Source organism: Leopardus geoffroyi, chromosome A3 (genome assembly GCF_018350155.1).
Source record: "Leopardus geoffroyi isolate Oge1 chromosome A3, O.geoffroyi_Oge1_pat1.0, whole genome shotgun sequence".
NCBI lineage: Eukaryota > Metazoa > Chordata > Mammalia > Carnivora > Felidae > Leopardus > Leopardus geoffroyi.
The window spans coordinates 28,936,411-28,952,142 of record NC_059336.1 but is presented as its reverse complement, the minus strand read 5'-3'; the positions used below and the strand labels follow the sequence as shown (position 1 = coordinate 28,952,142).

General features: G+C 55.8%; 1 protein-coding gene across 5 annotated transcripts in view; it reads right to left on the bottom strand.

The window, feature by feature from the left end:
• Window positions 1-9,661: 9,661 nt before the first annotated feature.
• The window catches only part of SIRPA (signal regulatory protein alpha), a 42,482-nt gene continuing 36,411 nt past the window's right edge, over window positions 9,662-15,732 (bottom strand). For all 5 annotated transcript variants that reach the window (XM_045445075.1, XM_045445074.1, XM_045445076.1 and 2 more), the window contains 2 exons: window positions 14,596-14,635; window positions 9,662-12,286 (listed from right to left, as the gene is read on the bottom strand). In XM_045445075.1, the coding sequence (XP_045301031.1) occupies window positions 12,032-12,286; window positions 14,596-14,635 (295 nt within the window). In that variant the 3' untranslated portion in view covers window positions 9,662-12,031. The remainder of the gene's footprint in view (window positions 12,287-14,595; window positions 14,636-15,732) is intronic.

Here is a 15,732-nt window from a genome sequence, read left to right as displayed (position 1 = left end):
TGAGCAAAATGTCGCGCGGGGCCAGCATCACCCCCGGAACCATACGGGGAAAGGAATTCTGGGACCCACAGCTCCAGCTTGGCTAGGTTGACATGGTTGGAGGCCCCGTGGCGGGTGACGACCGTGATTACAAAGGGAAGGCCCCGGGAGTGCTGGATTTGCCTCCGGTTCTGCCCTTGACTGGCTCTTGGGTAACTTAGCTGCTCCATGGCTCGGTTTCCCACCTGTAAAATGTGACCAAGACCCGTACCTCCCTGATAGAGTCTCTGAGAAGACAACGGGTCCCCTCTAGCAGCTGACAGCTCATAAGCAGTTAATGAATAATAATTCCTATCTGTGTCAGAGTTTGCTATCCAGCTGTTTGGCAATGGGGGCAAAGAAAGAAAGAAAGAAAGAAAGAAAGAAAGAAAGAATCCCTTGTCTTAAAAGATAAAATATTAAGAAGACTCTGTTGCAAAATCCTCTTTCAAGAAACTCACCAGGTCAGTCTTAGAAAGATAACATACACCATCTTCAAAAGCATCTCCAAATGCCAAGATTAAAATCAGACACCACATGCACACTGGTTGTGAAACGCTGAGCTCTTAGCCCTCCTTCCCCTTCCCTGAAAGTAAACAGAAATAAACCCGAAATGATACGAACGTTGGAAAAGCATGCCTCCACACTGCTGCAGATGCTGGGCTGTTGATTATTAGAGAACGCTCTCTTTTAAAAGGCCACTTCCAGAAAGGAAACCTAGCAGTGGAGACGGCGTGGAACGGAAGCCGGGAGGCTGGCTGGCAGGTGGCGGCCGTGGCCACAGGACTCTGACGAAGCCAGACGGGGCCCCCGAGGGGTGGGAGGCAGAGAGTTTAGAGGACAGCAGCTCTCTCCTTTCTTGGTGTCCAGAGAGCGGCCAGGAGAAGGGTTTTCCAACCAGCCCTCCGTCATTTATAACCCTAGGGCCTGTTTTCAATGTCATCTCAGCACTGTGCCTTATTTTCACGGCTGAACGGAAGAAAACAAAACAAAAAAAGCAGCTTCTCTGTGGTTGGAAGAATATGGGTAAATTGGCCTCTTCGGGGTGTTGGAGGCCTGTGTCTGACTCGCACTGGAAGAGGCAGCCCCTGGGCGGTCTTTTCAGCCACCACTTAGCCTGATTCTGAGATTTTCTCCTCGACGACTTGTAATTGCAGATGGCGACGAGAGCTCCAAATGCGTTCGGGACTCTGGGGGTCTGGGCCAGGGCGGGAGAGGTCGGGCAAAGTGTGGCCGGGGGCGCAGCAGTTCGGGGTGGAGGCTGGGAGGCCCACACGTACGATGGGGACGACGCGGAACGCAACTTGGCAATCTGGATATGATGAAAAATATGCCCGCGTGTTCAGTCCGGCCATCCCACTCCTAGGGACTTCTGCGCAGTGAAGCGCATGCAAAACTGTTTGCAAGGAGGAAATAAATAGATGCGGTCCAAACCTCCATCAATGAGGAGTTCATCACGATCCTCCTTCTTCCATTATTTCCCCCTCCAATCCATTCCTGCCCAGCAGGGTTTTTGTTTTTTGTTTTTGTAAAAAATCATATTGGGGCAGGCTGCTCCCTTGCCCTAGAGGGTTCCTACTTCTCTCAAGAGAAACCCCAAGCTTCCTGCCGTGGCTCCAGCCTGACCGTCTGACTTCCCAAAAATATCCACTCGGTGGCGTAGAGGGATGATCTCAGCGGGTGGAGATGGGCTGAGATAAGATTCGGGAAGCCCTGGATGGCCGGGGAGGGGCTCAGGTGCACTGTTCTTTTTTTTTTTTTTAATTTTTTTTTTCAACGTTTTATTTATTTTTGGGACAGAGAGAGACACAGCATGAACGAGGGAGGGGCAGAGAGAGAGGGAGACACAGAATCGGAAACAGGCTCCAGGCTCTGAGCCATCAGCCCAGAGCCTGACGCGGGGCTCGAACTCATGGACTGCGAGATCGTGACCTGGCTGAAGTCGGACGCTTAACCGACTGCACCACCCAGGCGCCCCTCAGGTGCACTGTTCTTATAGCACTTGCACTCCCTCCTCTGTGTTCCCCTGGGACCCCAGGGTGGTGGTCTACAGCTAGGAGAGGAGTCACTAGGATACTGTACCCAAAGCGTCCCGCTCAGGCCCTCACCACCTGGTAGCTATCAGCAAAGTTGTAAACGTTCAGGGAACAGGCCTGTAACCTTTGTCGCCTGAAAGCTGCTTTCAATTTCCTGGAGCCAAGGCCACCCAGGGTCTCCCAGGGGCCTGAGTGTTTGGCCTGAGGCCAGGCTCTTCCCTCGTGGCGGTGGGGAGGGCAGGCACTCCCAGCTGTCGCCCAGCCCAGCGTTCCAGCGTTCCCACTGTGCTGGAATGTGACTCCCTGGGCTGCCCGGCCAGGGGAAGGCACAGAGACCATTCTTGGAATAGCTGAGCCTGGGGCTCAAGGTGCTAAGAGCCGGGCAGGCGATTTCAAAGGGCCTTTGTCACATCTCTTCAAAGACGAGGCTTTCGAACTTGTTCCGTGTCAGCGGAATACACAGCTCAGAAGGGAAATCAAGTTAGGGGCAGGTGGCTCGGGAATTCGGTGCAAGCCAGGGCCCTGCTGTCTCCACATGAATACAAAAGGAGGGCGTGCTCTCGCTGGAACTCCCAACTCCCCCTTCGGATGGTGCATTTGGGCTCCTATGACACCCCTTCCAACACTCGTCGCTGACTGCAACTCCACCTTTATTTGGGGGATTATTTGGTGATCCCCTCCCCCAGAGACACCCCCAAAGGCCTGGGACTTTTCTGTTGTTCCCCATTTGTCCACAGTATAATGTACAGGAGACGCCGGGTACATGTTTCTTGAATGAATGTATTTTCCCCATGTTGGAAAGGCCCTGGGATTTAACCCCGCCTCTAAGACCAACTAATTGGGTGACTTTGAACTTTGCTTTCAAAACTATACAGCCCTGGAGCGCCTGGGGGGTCAGTTGGTTAAGTGTCAGAGTCTTGATTTCCGCTCAGGTCCTGATCTCATGGTTTGTGGGTTTGAGCCCATGAGGTCGGCTCTGCATTGATGGGGAGGAGTCTGCTTGGGATTCTCTCTCTCTCTCTCTGCCCCTCCCCCTGCTCAAAGTCTCTCTCTCTCTCTCTCTCTCTCTCTCTCTCGTTCAAAAAAAAAAAGCATTAAAAGCCAAAATGGAACAAAACTGTATGGCCCTGTAGTCAGTCCATCTGGATTTGAACCCAGGCTCTGCCTCTTACTAGCCTCATCACCTTGGGAAAGTTTCTTAACTCCCTTGTGCCTCGGTTTCTTCATTTGGGAAATGGGGCCCCCAAGGTGCCTGTGTCACAGATCAGTGTGGACGATAATAGCTTAGCACATGGAAAGCGCTTACGACAGGGATTAGCACAGAGGAAGGTCTAGATAAACATTAAGTCACATTATTTTATTATTATTATTTTTACTGTTTATTTATTTTTGAGAGAGAGCCAGAGCATGAGCAGGGCAGGGGCAGGGAGAGAGGGAGACGCAGCATCCAAAGCAGGCTCCAGGCTCCAAGCTGTCAGCACAGAGCCCGACGCGGGGCTCAAACCCACGAGCCTCGAGCTCACGACCTGGGCCGAAGTCCGAAGTCGGATGCTTAACCGACTGAGCCACCCGGTCGCCCCTATTTTGTTATTATTAAATCCACGTTATTAAGGTAGAACTTCCAAGCAATAAAAGGCACGCATTTTAAGTCACCGTTCCATGAGCTTTGATGGCCACCTGCGCCCATGTAAGGACCACCTCAGTCAACATAAAGGACACAATGTCCACCTCCCCAGAGGTTCCCTCTGCCCCTTCGGCCAATGTCCTTCCCTTCTCTGGCACCCATTTCTCTGCCTTCTGTCACGGGAGCTTAGTTTTGCCGGTTCTAGATCTTGGCGTAAGTGGACTCACACAGTGGGCACCCTTTCGGGTCTTGCTCCTGGTGCACGATGGTTTTTGAGACCCGTCCCCGTGTTGCACGTATCACTACCTTGCTCCTGTCTGGTGCCGTCACTCGCTATGTCCGGTGACTTTCTCAGTCCCAGTGTCCTCATCTGTAAACCAAGGTCAGCAACTTCCACCTCATGGACTATGGTGAGGGCCAGGCAGCACCCTGAACCCCCTTGCTGCCCCACACGGCCCCCCCCCTCCGCCCCCTCGAGAGGGGCCCCCCTCCAACGTCCCAGGGAGCCCGGAGTGCAAAGGGTCAAGGGCTTTGCGGGGCTGATGGAGGCGGGCAGGCGGGCGGGGGTGGGGGTGGGGGGGGTGGGGAGCAGCCTTCTGAGTAGATGCGCACCCGCGACTTGATGGCTGTGTTTATAAAGCAGATTTGTTATTTTTTAATTCTTCGCCTCCGTGTCCTTTCCCCTACTTCCCTCTTTTAAGGGTAATTACGATGCAGGCAGGCACTCCCTGCGAGGAGACAGCTGAAGATTTAATTGTCCCAAGAAAAATTTTCCAGCGAAAGGTCCCCGGAAAACGGCAGCTCCGGGCCCGGCCACCCCAGCGCCTCTGCACCCCGCCCCACCCCCCACTGTGATATCAGCGGTAACGCATTTATCTGCATGTGCGCGGGGGCCACTCGTGGCCCCCCTGGGGACCGGGGCGGAGCGGAGCCCACAGCCTCTGTCGGGCCACAGCCTGCCTGCCATTAAGCCCTCACCCGGCCTCCTTCTGGAGACAGCTCCGTGGCCCAGATCCATGCGACCACGACCGGCTGCCGCACCAGCTGACCCGGCCCAGAGCGGGCCCGCGGGGGCAGATGGCCCGGGTGGCTGGGAACGGCACCTTCCGCCACGAGGGCCCGGCCTCTTGTCCTTGGAGCGGGGGCCGGGAGGACACCAGCAGCCCCAGCAGCTTCCAAGTTGGGCCGGTCGCACCAGGGTGGTGCAGTTTCGGGGCGGAGGGAGATCTCTGCAATCTCTCATCGGGTTTTCTAAGCGCGGCCCCAGAGGAGGCATCAAAGGCTCAGACAGCGGTCACTGGCTCCTTGCCTGTCTTGGGGGGGGGGGTGGGGGTGGGGCGGGGGGGGGGCACGCATCCATTTTGAGAAAAGGGACGGCTCTGAGCACGGGATCATGATGAAAGGCAGAGTGACTCAGTGGGAAAAGTCAGCCGGATTGGGGTTTGAAGCCCGCTTCCAAACCTGCCAGCTGGGGCATTTTCAGTTCTCCTAAGATGCCCCGCAGGCTCCAGCTTCTGGGCTTTTCCACACGCTCTCCTTTCCTCATCTTTCCTCTCCTCCCTCCCTCCCTCCCTCCTTCCCATCCATCCAACAAATATTTATGGGGTGCATCACACCGACTAGGCACAGGGGTTATACTGGTGAGCATAGCCAGCACCCTCTGTGCCCTGAGGCAGCTCCCAGGGCAGTGCAGGAGGGGGATGTTAATCAAGGAATCCCACGGTCACTAGCCAGAAACAGTGACAAGGGTTACAAAGAGAGGTCCTGGATGGGGTCGTTAATGGTGTTGTTTTCACAAGGGGACGATCCCAGGTTGGGCATTGGAAGACAAGCAGGAAATAGGCCCAGCAGGTGTTCCAAGCAGCGGGTGTAGCATGTGCAAAGGTCCTGTGGTTCATTCCAGGAACCGCGAGGAGGCTGGTGTTGCCAGTGCAAGGAGCGATAGGGAGAGTGATGCAAGACGGGCCTGCAGAGTTTGGCAAGGGCCAGTCCTCACGGGGAAGGGCTGCTTCTGCACAGCCCTGACTCCTTCGGACCCTTTCTATCCGGTGCATTCTTACTCGTCTTTTAGGCCTCAGCTCAGGGTTTCCTCTTGTGAAAGCCTTTATTGCCCTATGCACACTGAGTGAGGCCTGGGAACTTTCTCCCACTAAGAAAAAGCATCCGGTAGTTGGAAATAAGGCAAAGAAGGTGAAACTTCCTTTCCGTGCCATACTCGGGCATTGTTTAGAAAGGTCCCTGACCTTTGTGGAATCAGTTGACCCCACAAGGAGCGTAGCTGAGCTGGGCTTTGCTATTCTGTTTTTGGCATCCATCGTGTTTCGTAACTTCTCGAAAATTACACACGGACACCTCGACCAGATGCTCTGGCCCCCGCACACCCCGTGAGCTCATAAGGGTGTGGCCTAGCTTCCGTCGGCCTGGTTTCCCTGGAGGTTTGCAGGGCTAGGCTCACAGCGGGAGCCAGAGAAATAATGACTGGCTGCATGAGTGATCTTGTCTCTTCTCCTCTCTGAGCCTCCATTTTCTTATCCGTGAAATGGACATCACGGCACCCATCTCCAGCGGAAGTAAACGTTCGGTGACTTGAAGAATTCAGGTGCCCGGGTAGGCTCCTGTCTGGGTTTCAGTCTCCCTTCTCCCAGGGGCTGGATCTCCAAGGCAGGAAGTGATATTCTGGTGTTGGGGGGCTCACGGTCTGGCTGGTGGGGGCAGGGGGGGCAGACGGGAGAGAGGGGGAGCAGGAGGTGTCCTTAAAGAGGTCAGAGGGGGCGTGAGGAAGAGGCCAGGCTGGGTGTTGGATTCCCCAAAGTTGGTAAGAGGGAGCCACCCCAGGCTAAGGAGGGAGGGAGGGACCTGGTAAGATTATTTCAGCCAGCAGGCGAGACCCACCATTGTTGAGCTCCTCTGAGAACCTGGCCTTGGCGTGTGGGTGTGAATGTATGTGTGAGCGGTGGGGGGGGGGGGAGGGAGGTGAGTGTGGACACGTTAAATGTGCACTTGACCGAGATTAATGTCCACAAGCCCCCACATAACACCACTCACGTGGAGACGCAGGACCTCCCGTCACCCGGAGGGCTCCTCAGACCCCTTCCCATTGCTGCCTCCCTACAAGGATCGTCCCCCACCCCCCCCCCTCCGCCCCCCACCCCTGTTTCCAAGGTTTTGCCTGTTTTTGGACATCTGGGGCACATGTCTTTTCGGAAAGCATTTTCTAAATTTTTTTTTTAATGTTATTCATTTGGAAAGAAAGAGAGAGAGAGAGAGACAGAGTTCACGCATGGGCAAGCAGGGAGGGGCGGAGGGAGAGAGAGAGAATCCCAAGCAGACTAGTGCTGTCAGGGCAGAGCTCGACGTGGAGCTCGACCCCGTGAACTGTGAGATCATGACCTGAGCCGAAATCGAGAGTGGGATGCCCAGCCGCCCAGGTGCCCCAGTGTTTTCAATTACAAAGTCTCGCATTCGGAAAACAAGCCCAGACCCCAGTAAACACAGTGCCGTGGTTAAGGGAGGGCAGGAGAGACCCCACTGGCGGCAGGCTGAGCCCCAGGGAAGCCCAAGCAGGGCTGCTGACCAGGCAGGCGACGGGGGCCGCCCTGATACTCTGATGTTTTGGTGGCAGAGACCACGTGGTGTCTCCTGGCTCCCAGCAGAGCCTGGTGCCTGCCAACACGTCTGTGCCCCCTGCTGTGTCTCCAGCAACCCCCCCCCCCGCCCCCCGCCCCCGGCCCTGTCGCGCCTGCCCGGTGCCCACGCACACCCACAGTGACGCCACTTCCTGGACGGCGGGTGGCCCCTGGACAAGATGTGCAATCTCTCTGTGCTTCAATGTCTTTCTTAAACAGAGGATCATCATAGCCCCTACCTTGTAGGTTTGTTAAGAGGACGGAGTGAATCGATTTTAAATAAGTTAATATTTATACAGAGTTGAGGAGGCCGACACGAAAAAAGCGCTTATGTAAAAATTAAATAAACAAACCTCGGTCCAATTTTGGCTGGTGGGAATATGCTAGAACACGCGGGGTTTTTCACAGTGGGGCGTTAGAATCTCGTGGAGAAGGCAGAGATTTTGCTGATTATCACGTAAAGGGGGGGAAGGGGGCCGCAAATGCCCTCTGGGTCCTCGCGTGGTGGGGGGTTGGGTTGGAGGGGGCCGGAAGAGGTCGATGGAGTCCTGTGGTTCTCCTTTGCACAACGCGGAACCGGAGGAGGTACCCGATAAATGCCAACTGCTTGACTGATTTCCTGGCGGGCAGGAAGAGGGTCACTTGGCTCCTATCAACTTTCGTTCCGCCTGCCAGCCCACAGCCCTGGAGATTTGGGCCTTGGAGAAGCAAGGCTCAGGTGCTGCATAAAATCCATCCTGCAAGTCTCTTTGCCTGGACACGCAGTCCGTCACACCACCCCCCACGGCCCTTCCCAGAAAACGGCAGGCATTTCCCCACCCACTCGGCCTGGACGCATGCCTTGAACACCTCATCCCCGCAAGCGGCACACGTATTTTCCAGGTTGGGCCCTGAGGGAGGCTGAGAGCTGAGTTTTCTGCCACAGCCAAGGTCCTGGCCCGCGAGGCAGGTGACTTGTCTACACCCTGCGGGAGGCTCTTTGCCTGAAAGTGTCTTAGGTCCCTGAACACATGCCTCAGGCCAAGGGCTCGGGGATGATCCCACGTGGGCCTGTGGATCCAAGCGCCGAGTCCCAACTCGACTACAGGTTCATTCGCGTGGGATCTCCAGGTCCCCCGCACTTCCCTAGCCTCAACCTTCCTTCCCTGCAGAATGGGCACAACCCCCTGCTGCCGGCTGTAATTGAACGAAGCAGTGCGATGTGATGCGGGGAGAGCCAGACTCTCCGGGTTCAAGGCCGGGCTCTGCCATGGGACGCTGGGGAAGATGAATTCACCGCTCGGTGACTCGGTTTGCGCATCTGTAAAATAGGGATGACGGGAGTGCCAACCTCCTATGGTGGTCGCGGGGCGGCGGGGGGGACCAAATGAGGCCAACGACTGTGCAGCACTTGGCACGCGACTTCCCATAGTTCACGGCCAGTGCCAGTACATGATTGTACCAGTTGAGGACGCAGGGGTTAGAGGCTGGGCACTGAGGTCAGAGGGCCGGAGTCTGCGTCCCAGTGACATCACTCGTTAGCTGTGTGACCCTGGATGCATTAAACCACTTCCTTACCTGTTACGTGAGGTCAGTAATAATACCTAGCTCCGGCTGTGAGGTTTGAAGGGGCCGATCAAGGCAGAGTGCTGACACACGGTAAGCACTACTTACTGTCAATATCATATAGCCATCGTTATATAACTGTCGTTAATATTATTAATATTCTAATGGAGAGGCAAGCAAGCCAACACTTGGTGAACACCTATTACGGGGTAGTACTTGACGTGAATCCTCTGGCGAGGATATTCAAGGCCCAGCACTGGGTTCCTGCCTTCGGTCGAGGGGGGACGTAAGGTTCCCAGAGGGGGCGGGTGACCCACTTGTCCAAGACCCCAGAGGTGGGGAGGGGCAATCGGTCCCAGCTGTGCGATGTCCAGGGCAGGAAGGAAAGACCGACGCTTAAGCGAAGGCCTTTCACGTGGCAAGCGGGGGGCTCGGCGCCCCCCGGCCCCCCTTTGATCCGCACGGGAACCCTGGCTGCGGGTAGTACTGTCCCCCTTGGGCCGGTGACAGGCCTGAGTCTCTGGGAGGTGAGCTGTTTCAACTCTGCAAGAGTCGCAGAGCCGGGATGCCACCGCGGTGGTCTGTCGGAATTCTGTTTACGCAGGTGTTTGGGGCACAACCTTCCGCCGACTCCCTCTGAGCCAGGGGAAACAAAGTCTTTGTGTCTAGAAAACCCCAGAGAGAGGTCCAAACCCTGCAGTCCCCAAGCCCTAGGGGCCGCATGCGATCCTCTCGCAGGCTCCCGGAGGACGGGTGGCGGGGAGGGGGAGGGGCACACTCCCAAAGACAAAGACACTCCACACCCAAACTGGTCGTTGTTACCCAGAAATCTTTATTACAAAAATATTTTGCAAGCCAAAAAGTTTAAGTTGCAACTATATACAAAATGGGGCCTGTTTCCTTCCTAGCAGTCTTAAAATAAACTCCCGAAACCACGCTCCTTCCGTAGTGTTGTTTCGACCTCTTCCTTTTCCTGGGGTTCGATACACAAGGTATGGGAATCTCCAGGCTGCCAGGCCGGAGCTAAAGCTGCACAACTTCCTTGGCCTCATTCCCTTCCTCCCCTTCCAAAATTCAAAATAAAATAAAATAAAATGGCACCAAGAAAACACTCTCTTAAAATTCTGTGTGCCTACGTGGGTGCGCGTGCACGTACATGGGACACACTCAAGCACATGTGCCTTCTCTGGGCAGGAGAGAGGGAGGCTAAGGTTGACAAGCCAACCTTTTGGAACTTGGAAATGGCCCGAGCCAGGTGGCTGGGTCACTGTGCTCCCAGATGCCACAGAGAAACCCTGGCTCATCGGCCAAAACTGTCCACATGGCCCGTTGGCTCACCCGATTCCTGGATGCCGTCATGTGAAATGCCAAATCTCTGTCCCCAAAGAACTGGGTCTGAGCTGAGCTCCCAGGGTTCCATGCGTAGGACCTGCTGATGGGCAGCATGGCTCAGCTTCTTGTTCTGATGGCCTGGAATCCCTGGGGCATCCGATGGATGGCCGGACCCAGGGGGCGACGAAGATTAACCTTTCCGCTCTGAGACTTGGTTGGTTACGCGTGAAGACCGAATCGACAGGGCTCGCAACGTCTGCTGGCCCCGGGCCCAGCCAGGCCCCCGACTGGAAGGGTGGGGATCAGAGGCAACAGGTCACAGCATCTGCCCAACCTCCTGAGACAGAGGGACAGAAGGAGGGTCAGTCCTGGCTTCACAGCTGCCCAGTCCTCCTGGCTGTTTGGGATTTATTCCAGTTTGATCCCCAAAGGGTTTGAGAGCAGAAGTAGGAGATTCCTCCTGCAGGCACCAGCTCAGAGAGCTGGAATGGGGTCGTCGTTAAGGGGCGGGGAAAACAGACAGGCATAGCTTCCCTCCCCTGCGTGGCCTTCCAGTGCTGGTAAGATGCCAGGGAGCAGGGGGGCATCTTTTCTCTCCCCTCTTTCTGGATGAGAAAACTGAGGCCTCGGGTCTCGACAGGCTTGCACTGTGAAGGACGCAGCCAGGAGGAGGAGCACTGAGCCAGTCTGGACTTAGCACGATGGGGGCACAGAAGACCGCAGTACCAGCCACGCGGCTCGGCTGAGAACGTGACCTATTTTGCCCTGGAGGGAAGGCGAAGCGTCTCCACGGGGCAGCCGCACTGCAACCTTCCTCCCCATCCTCGGGGTCTGGGATGTGGGGGAACCCAGTTTCCGCCGTAAGAGGGTCCCCCCGGGACGACCAACTGGTAAACCTTAGACCGCACAAGACCCGACCAGGTACTTCGACACATGACAAAGAGCCAAGAGAACGTTGCTGTCGTTTTAAGAAAAAAACCAAAACAAAACGAAACACCACAGATCAAATTTTCTAACACCTCAGGTTCAAGATTGCACATTTCACATTTCTCGATAATTTACAGGCGTCCGCAGCGAGATGTTGCTGAGTTAGTGCTAGCTGGAGGAAGCAAGCTCGGGTCTAGAAAGGAGAGGAGGGGCCGTGTGGAGCGTCACGGTTGGGACGGCGGGTCCTCAAGGAGTCTCGGAGGGCCACCAGGAGGAGGGGGGTTTTGTTACTCAGTCCTTGGTGGTGGCGGTGGCGGCTGTGTGGGGGTTCCTCGGAGGCTCCTCCCCTCCCCCGGGGCTTGCGCCTCATCAATCCCGGGACGGGGAGGCTAGGACTCTCGGCAGCAGTCTCACCGAGTCTTGGGATGAGGGTCCCGGAGGGTTTTTTTCCAGCTTCTCCACGGACGGGGCAGTTCGATCGAAAGGGACCATCTTCCCCAAGCCCCAGGTGGGTGGCGGTAAAAGGAGGTGGGGTTGTCTCCCTCCTCACCCTGGAAGATCAGGCTGCAGAGCACGAAGGGGGGCAATCAGGGTCTCCAAGACCGTGACTGAGACCCACATGTTGATGGAGACAGGCATGAGGGTTCTTGGACCCTGGTGGTTCTGGCCAGTTCCCAGGTGGGTCCCCCGGCTAGTCTGGCAACATCGGCCTCCGCGTGTGGTGATGTGAGGGGACTGTGGCTGCCCTGGAAATGTCGAAGAGCCACGTGGGTTGGGGAGACAAGAGCCAGCCTCATCCTGGAGTTCCAGGGCCTGCACCATCCCGGCCCTCTGGGAACTGGGCTGGCTGTCCCCATCACGGCTGTCCCACACGGGACAGGAAGGCTCATGGGGACAGACCCTAGAGACGACCACGGTCCCATTCACTTCCTCTGGACCTGGACGCTGGCATACTCCGAGTAGGATGGCTCGGGCTTGGGGGCTGGCTGCTTGGGGGCCCGGTTGAGGTGGACCATGTCTAGGTCGGCGTAGGTGAGGGTGTCCTCGGGCGCGGGCGGCGGGCCGGTCTGAATGCTGGCGTACTCTGTGTGGTTGTTGGGCTCGGCGGCCCGCGGGGCGGCCTTCTTCCCCTTGGGCAGGTTCAAGTCTGCGTATGTGATGTCATTGTTGTCCTGGATCTAAATGAGGTGGAGAGAAGTTCGTTCTGGAGCCCCCAGCCACTCCTCCGCCCATCGGGACCGAGGCTGGACGCTTCTGTCTCCCCTTGGGCCCCGCTGGCTCAGCCCTAATTCACGCCCCCCTCTTCTTCAGCCCAGGTTCCCCGCCTCCGGCCTTACCCTTCCGATCCTCACCTGGCCCAAAGGAGCCTCCTACCCGCCAGTGGGGTCACCTCACGGCGCGGCCTCACTGTCCCTCCGCCCGACGTTCCGTTCTGTCCTTTCAGCGTTCTTCCCTCTGCCTGCTGTCTATTCCCCTTCTCCTCGTAACAAAACCCCTTTCACCTTGTGCCTTTTAGCACGTGCATCACTTCAACCTAAGACCACCCTCCCCTCAGCTGGCTCTAGGGATCCTCTCTGTGCTTCCTCCAGCCGTGTCTCTCCATGACAGCACCCACCACCCAGGACCGACTCTGTCTGGGGGTCTGAGTAGGTGCCGACCCCCAGTGGGTGGAGATACTCATCCGTTTACTGGTTTATTCAACACACCTTCACTAGGTTATTTGGTATAATGCAGAACCCAAGGCTGGCATTTGAAGAAGCCCCATCGGTGTGGAATGAGCGAACGAATGAAAGAATGGATGGCAATTTCAGCCTCACTCAGGGTGCAGCTGGGGTCTGGGAGACTGGGAACAGGGGCATGCGAGAACGAGAGCCCAGGGAGCAGGTGCAGTAAGGAGCCTGGGGTTTCAATCCTTCTCCTGCTCCGTCTAGCTGAGGGCCTTGGGGCAATCCACTTAAACCTCTCTGGGCCTCGGTTTCCCCATCTGTAAGGCGGGGCTGGGATAGTGTCTGTTTCCAGGGTCCCTGTGAGGCTCAGACATGATCGCCCAGGTAAAGCGCACAGAACAGAGCCTGGCACACATCGAGGGAACCCGTGTGTCCGATAAATGCTAGCAATCATCAACCGCCTGGCAAATCTGAACATCTCCCGTGTGCTAATCTTATCGCTCGCAACGGCTGCCTTCAGATTACTCATCATGAATTGCAAACTTTGCTTCTTCCGTGCCCAGCACCTCTGCTGTAGAAGGGGGCGGGGGGAACACCACCACGGCTCCTCACTGGTGCTCAGTAAGCACCACAGCTTCCCGCAGCTCCCGCAGGCTTACAGGCTCGGCGCCAGCCATCGAGGGGATCGTCTTACGGAGGCCCTATCTCAGCCCGTCGCTAGGAGCCCCCTCCCCCGCTTTACAAGTGAAGAAACTGAAGCCCAGAGAGGTTAAACAATTTGGTTCAAGTCACACAGCTGCAAAGGATCCAGAGTCTGTTGGACCCGACAGCTGTGGTCTCACCGCACGGCCCCCTCTGTCCCGAGCCTTGCACACTCACTCACTTCTCTCTGGGAAACCCACAGCAACAGCATTAAAGTTCCTCCCTGGCAGGGGCCAGCACCTAGCACTGGGGATTCGAGACACAAGGCTGTAAGAAGCTCCACGAGGGCCGGGCTGTGGCTGCCTTGGTCACTGCCCAGGGCCTGGCACATAGTAGGTGCTCAGGAAGTCGTGGCCGGCTGCGAATTCTGTGCAGGTTTTAGTGACCACCTCTCACCATCATCCTTTCCCCTGAAAGTTCCAGAGAGAAGTCCAGAGGTAACAATGACTGGGGAGAAGGCGGCGCTTTGTAATTACCCCTCGGGCTTGTGCCCGGGGCCGCTGGGGGCGGGGGCTGTCCCGGGTTGGGAGAGCAGGCCACAGTTGGGGCTTTACAAAGACCGTGCCTCTCAGCAGCCCGACTCTGTGCAACAGATTGTATCTGAAACGATGACAACACCCCGGGAAATGTCAAGGACAGCTGGTGCTCTCTCCTCGCGGGTTCAGGGCAGGGCCTGTCTCATCACAAGAGGCAGAGGAACCCTCGGCCTCCAAGGTCTGACAGCGTCAGCCCGTGAGAAGCAGGGCGAGGTCTCTCGGAATCAGGCCAACCACGCTGCCCGTGAAATCGCCCTGGCAGTGCTGCGGAGAAAGTGCCAGAAAGGGAGCGTGCCCTTGCATGAGGCGATCGGTGAACAAACTGTGAGCGGTGCCCCCTGGAGTTGTGTGTTGGGTGCCCTGGGTCAGGGAGGTGGTGACCTTCTCCTGGCTGGGGCAGAGGACAAGGGGGAAAAGAGGACTGTGAGCATCCCCCCACTCTCTCCACCCCTGCCTCCACCCCACCCCTTCCCCCACTCTGGGGAAGGAGTCTTAATTTAGAACAGAATCTGCAACTCTGGTTGATGCAAGGAGATTGCACCAGTGAGAGTACCAGGAAGGGCATCTCACCAAGGACTGTACCTGGGTTATTTCTCTGGTATTCTTCTCGGGCTCATGCAACCTAAAAAGGAAAGAGACACACAGATAAAAATATCCTCACTATCTCCAGTGCTCATGCAAATTGGTAAGAATAACATTTCGGTTCCATTTCCTATATGGGCGGAGCAAGTCACAACAGAAACACAACGGCTTTATCAAATGTTTGGACAAAGGGGTCAATCTCACTAAAGAGGAACTTTCAGCAAGGCGCTCCCCCCCCCTTTTTTTTTTAAACCCACTCTTCCCCAGCAAGGATCTTCAAAAGTTGAAATACCGGGTGCTGGGGAAGGTATGGTGAAACAGACACGTTCACGCATTGCTGACGGGAAGGTTAAACCCACACCCTTTTGGGAAGGCAGCTTGGCAAAATCGAGAGCTTGACTCATAAGTGCACATTTTTTTGGGAGAACTCAAAATATAGAAAAAGCTTGCCGCACAGAGGCATTTGTCACAGAGCGGGATAGGGAGGAAGGTTTCCATGTTACAGCTCTGCCAGTTGGAACTGGTTAAGGAAATCAGGATAGACTCATAGATAAAAACTTAAAAGGTTTATGAGGAAGGGCTTTTTTTTTTTTTTTATTACAAATGATTACATTACAAATGATTAAAATGATAAGCAAAAAGGCAACATTCTCTGGAATGATCCCAAGCCTACAAAATTGTGTGGATCACCCGGGAAGGAAACGTAGTAAAATGCTAACCGCAGCGGTCTTTGGGAGGGATTTTTTTTTTTTTCTTCCATTTCGTTCCCGTATTTTCCACACGTTCTCTATTCTACACATCTAGGTCTCAGCATTAAAAAAGAGAGAGAGAGAGAGAGAGAGAGAGAGAGGCGGAACGGTGTCCTGGTTAATCAAAGAAGCTGTTCATGCACTTGATTCTGTAATTGGAGGCCATCGCTTGGCTCACTGCAGGGTCATGGTCAAGGTGGTGAGCAACCCGGAGCCACTGTTTCTGTAGGAGTTGTGTAAATTCTCAGGCCGGCAACTCCAGGGATGTTAGCCTGGATAATGTCAGAAATGAGCAATGGGGCTTGGCAGCAGGGTTATTAATGGATTTGGCATGAGCTCTTGGCTCAGAAAGCAGTTCTGGGGCATGACAAGCCCCACGTGGCCACAG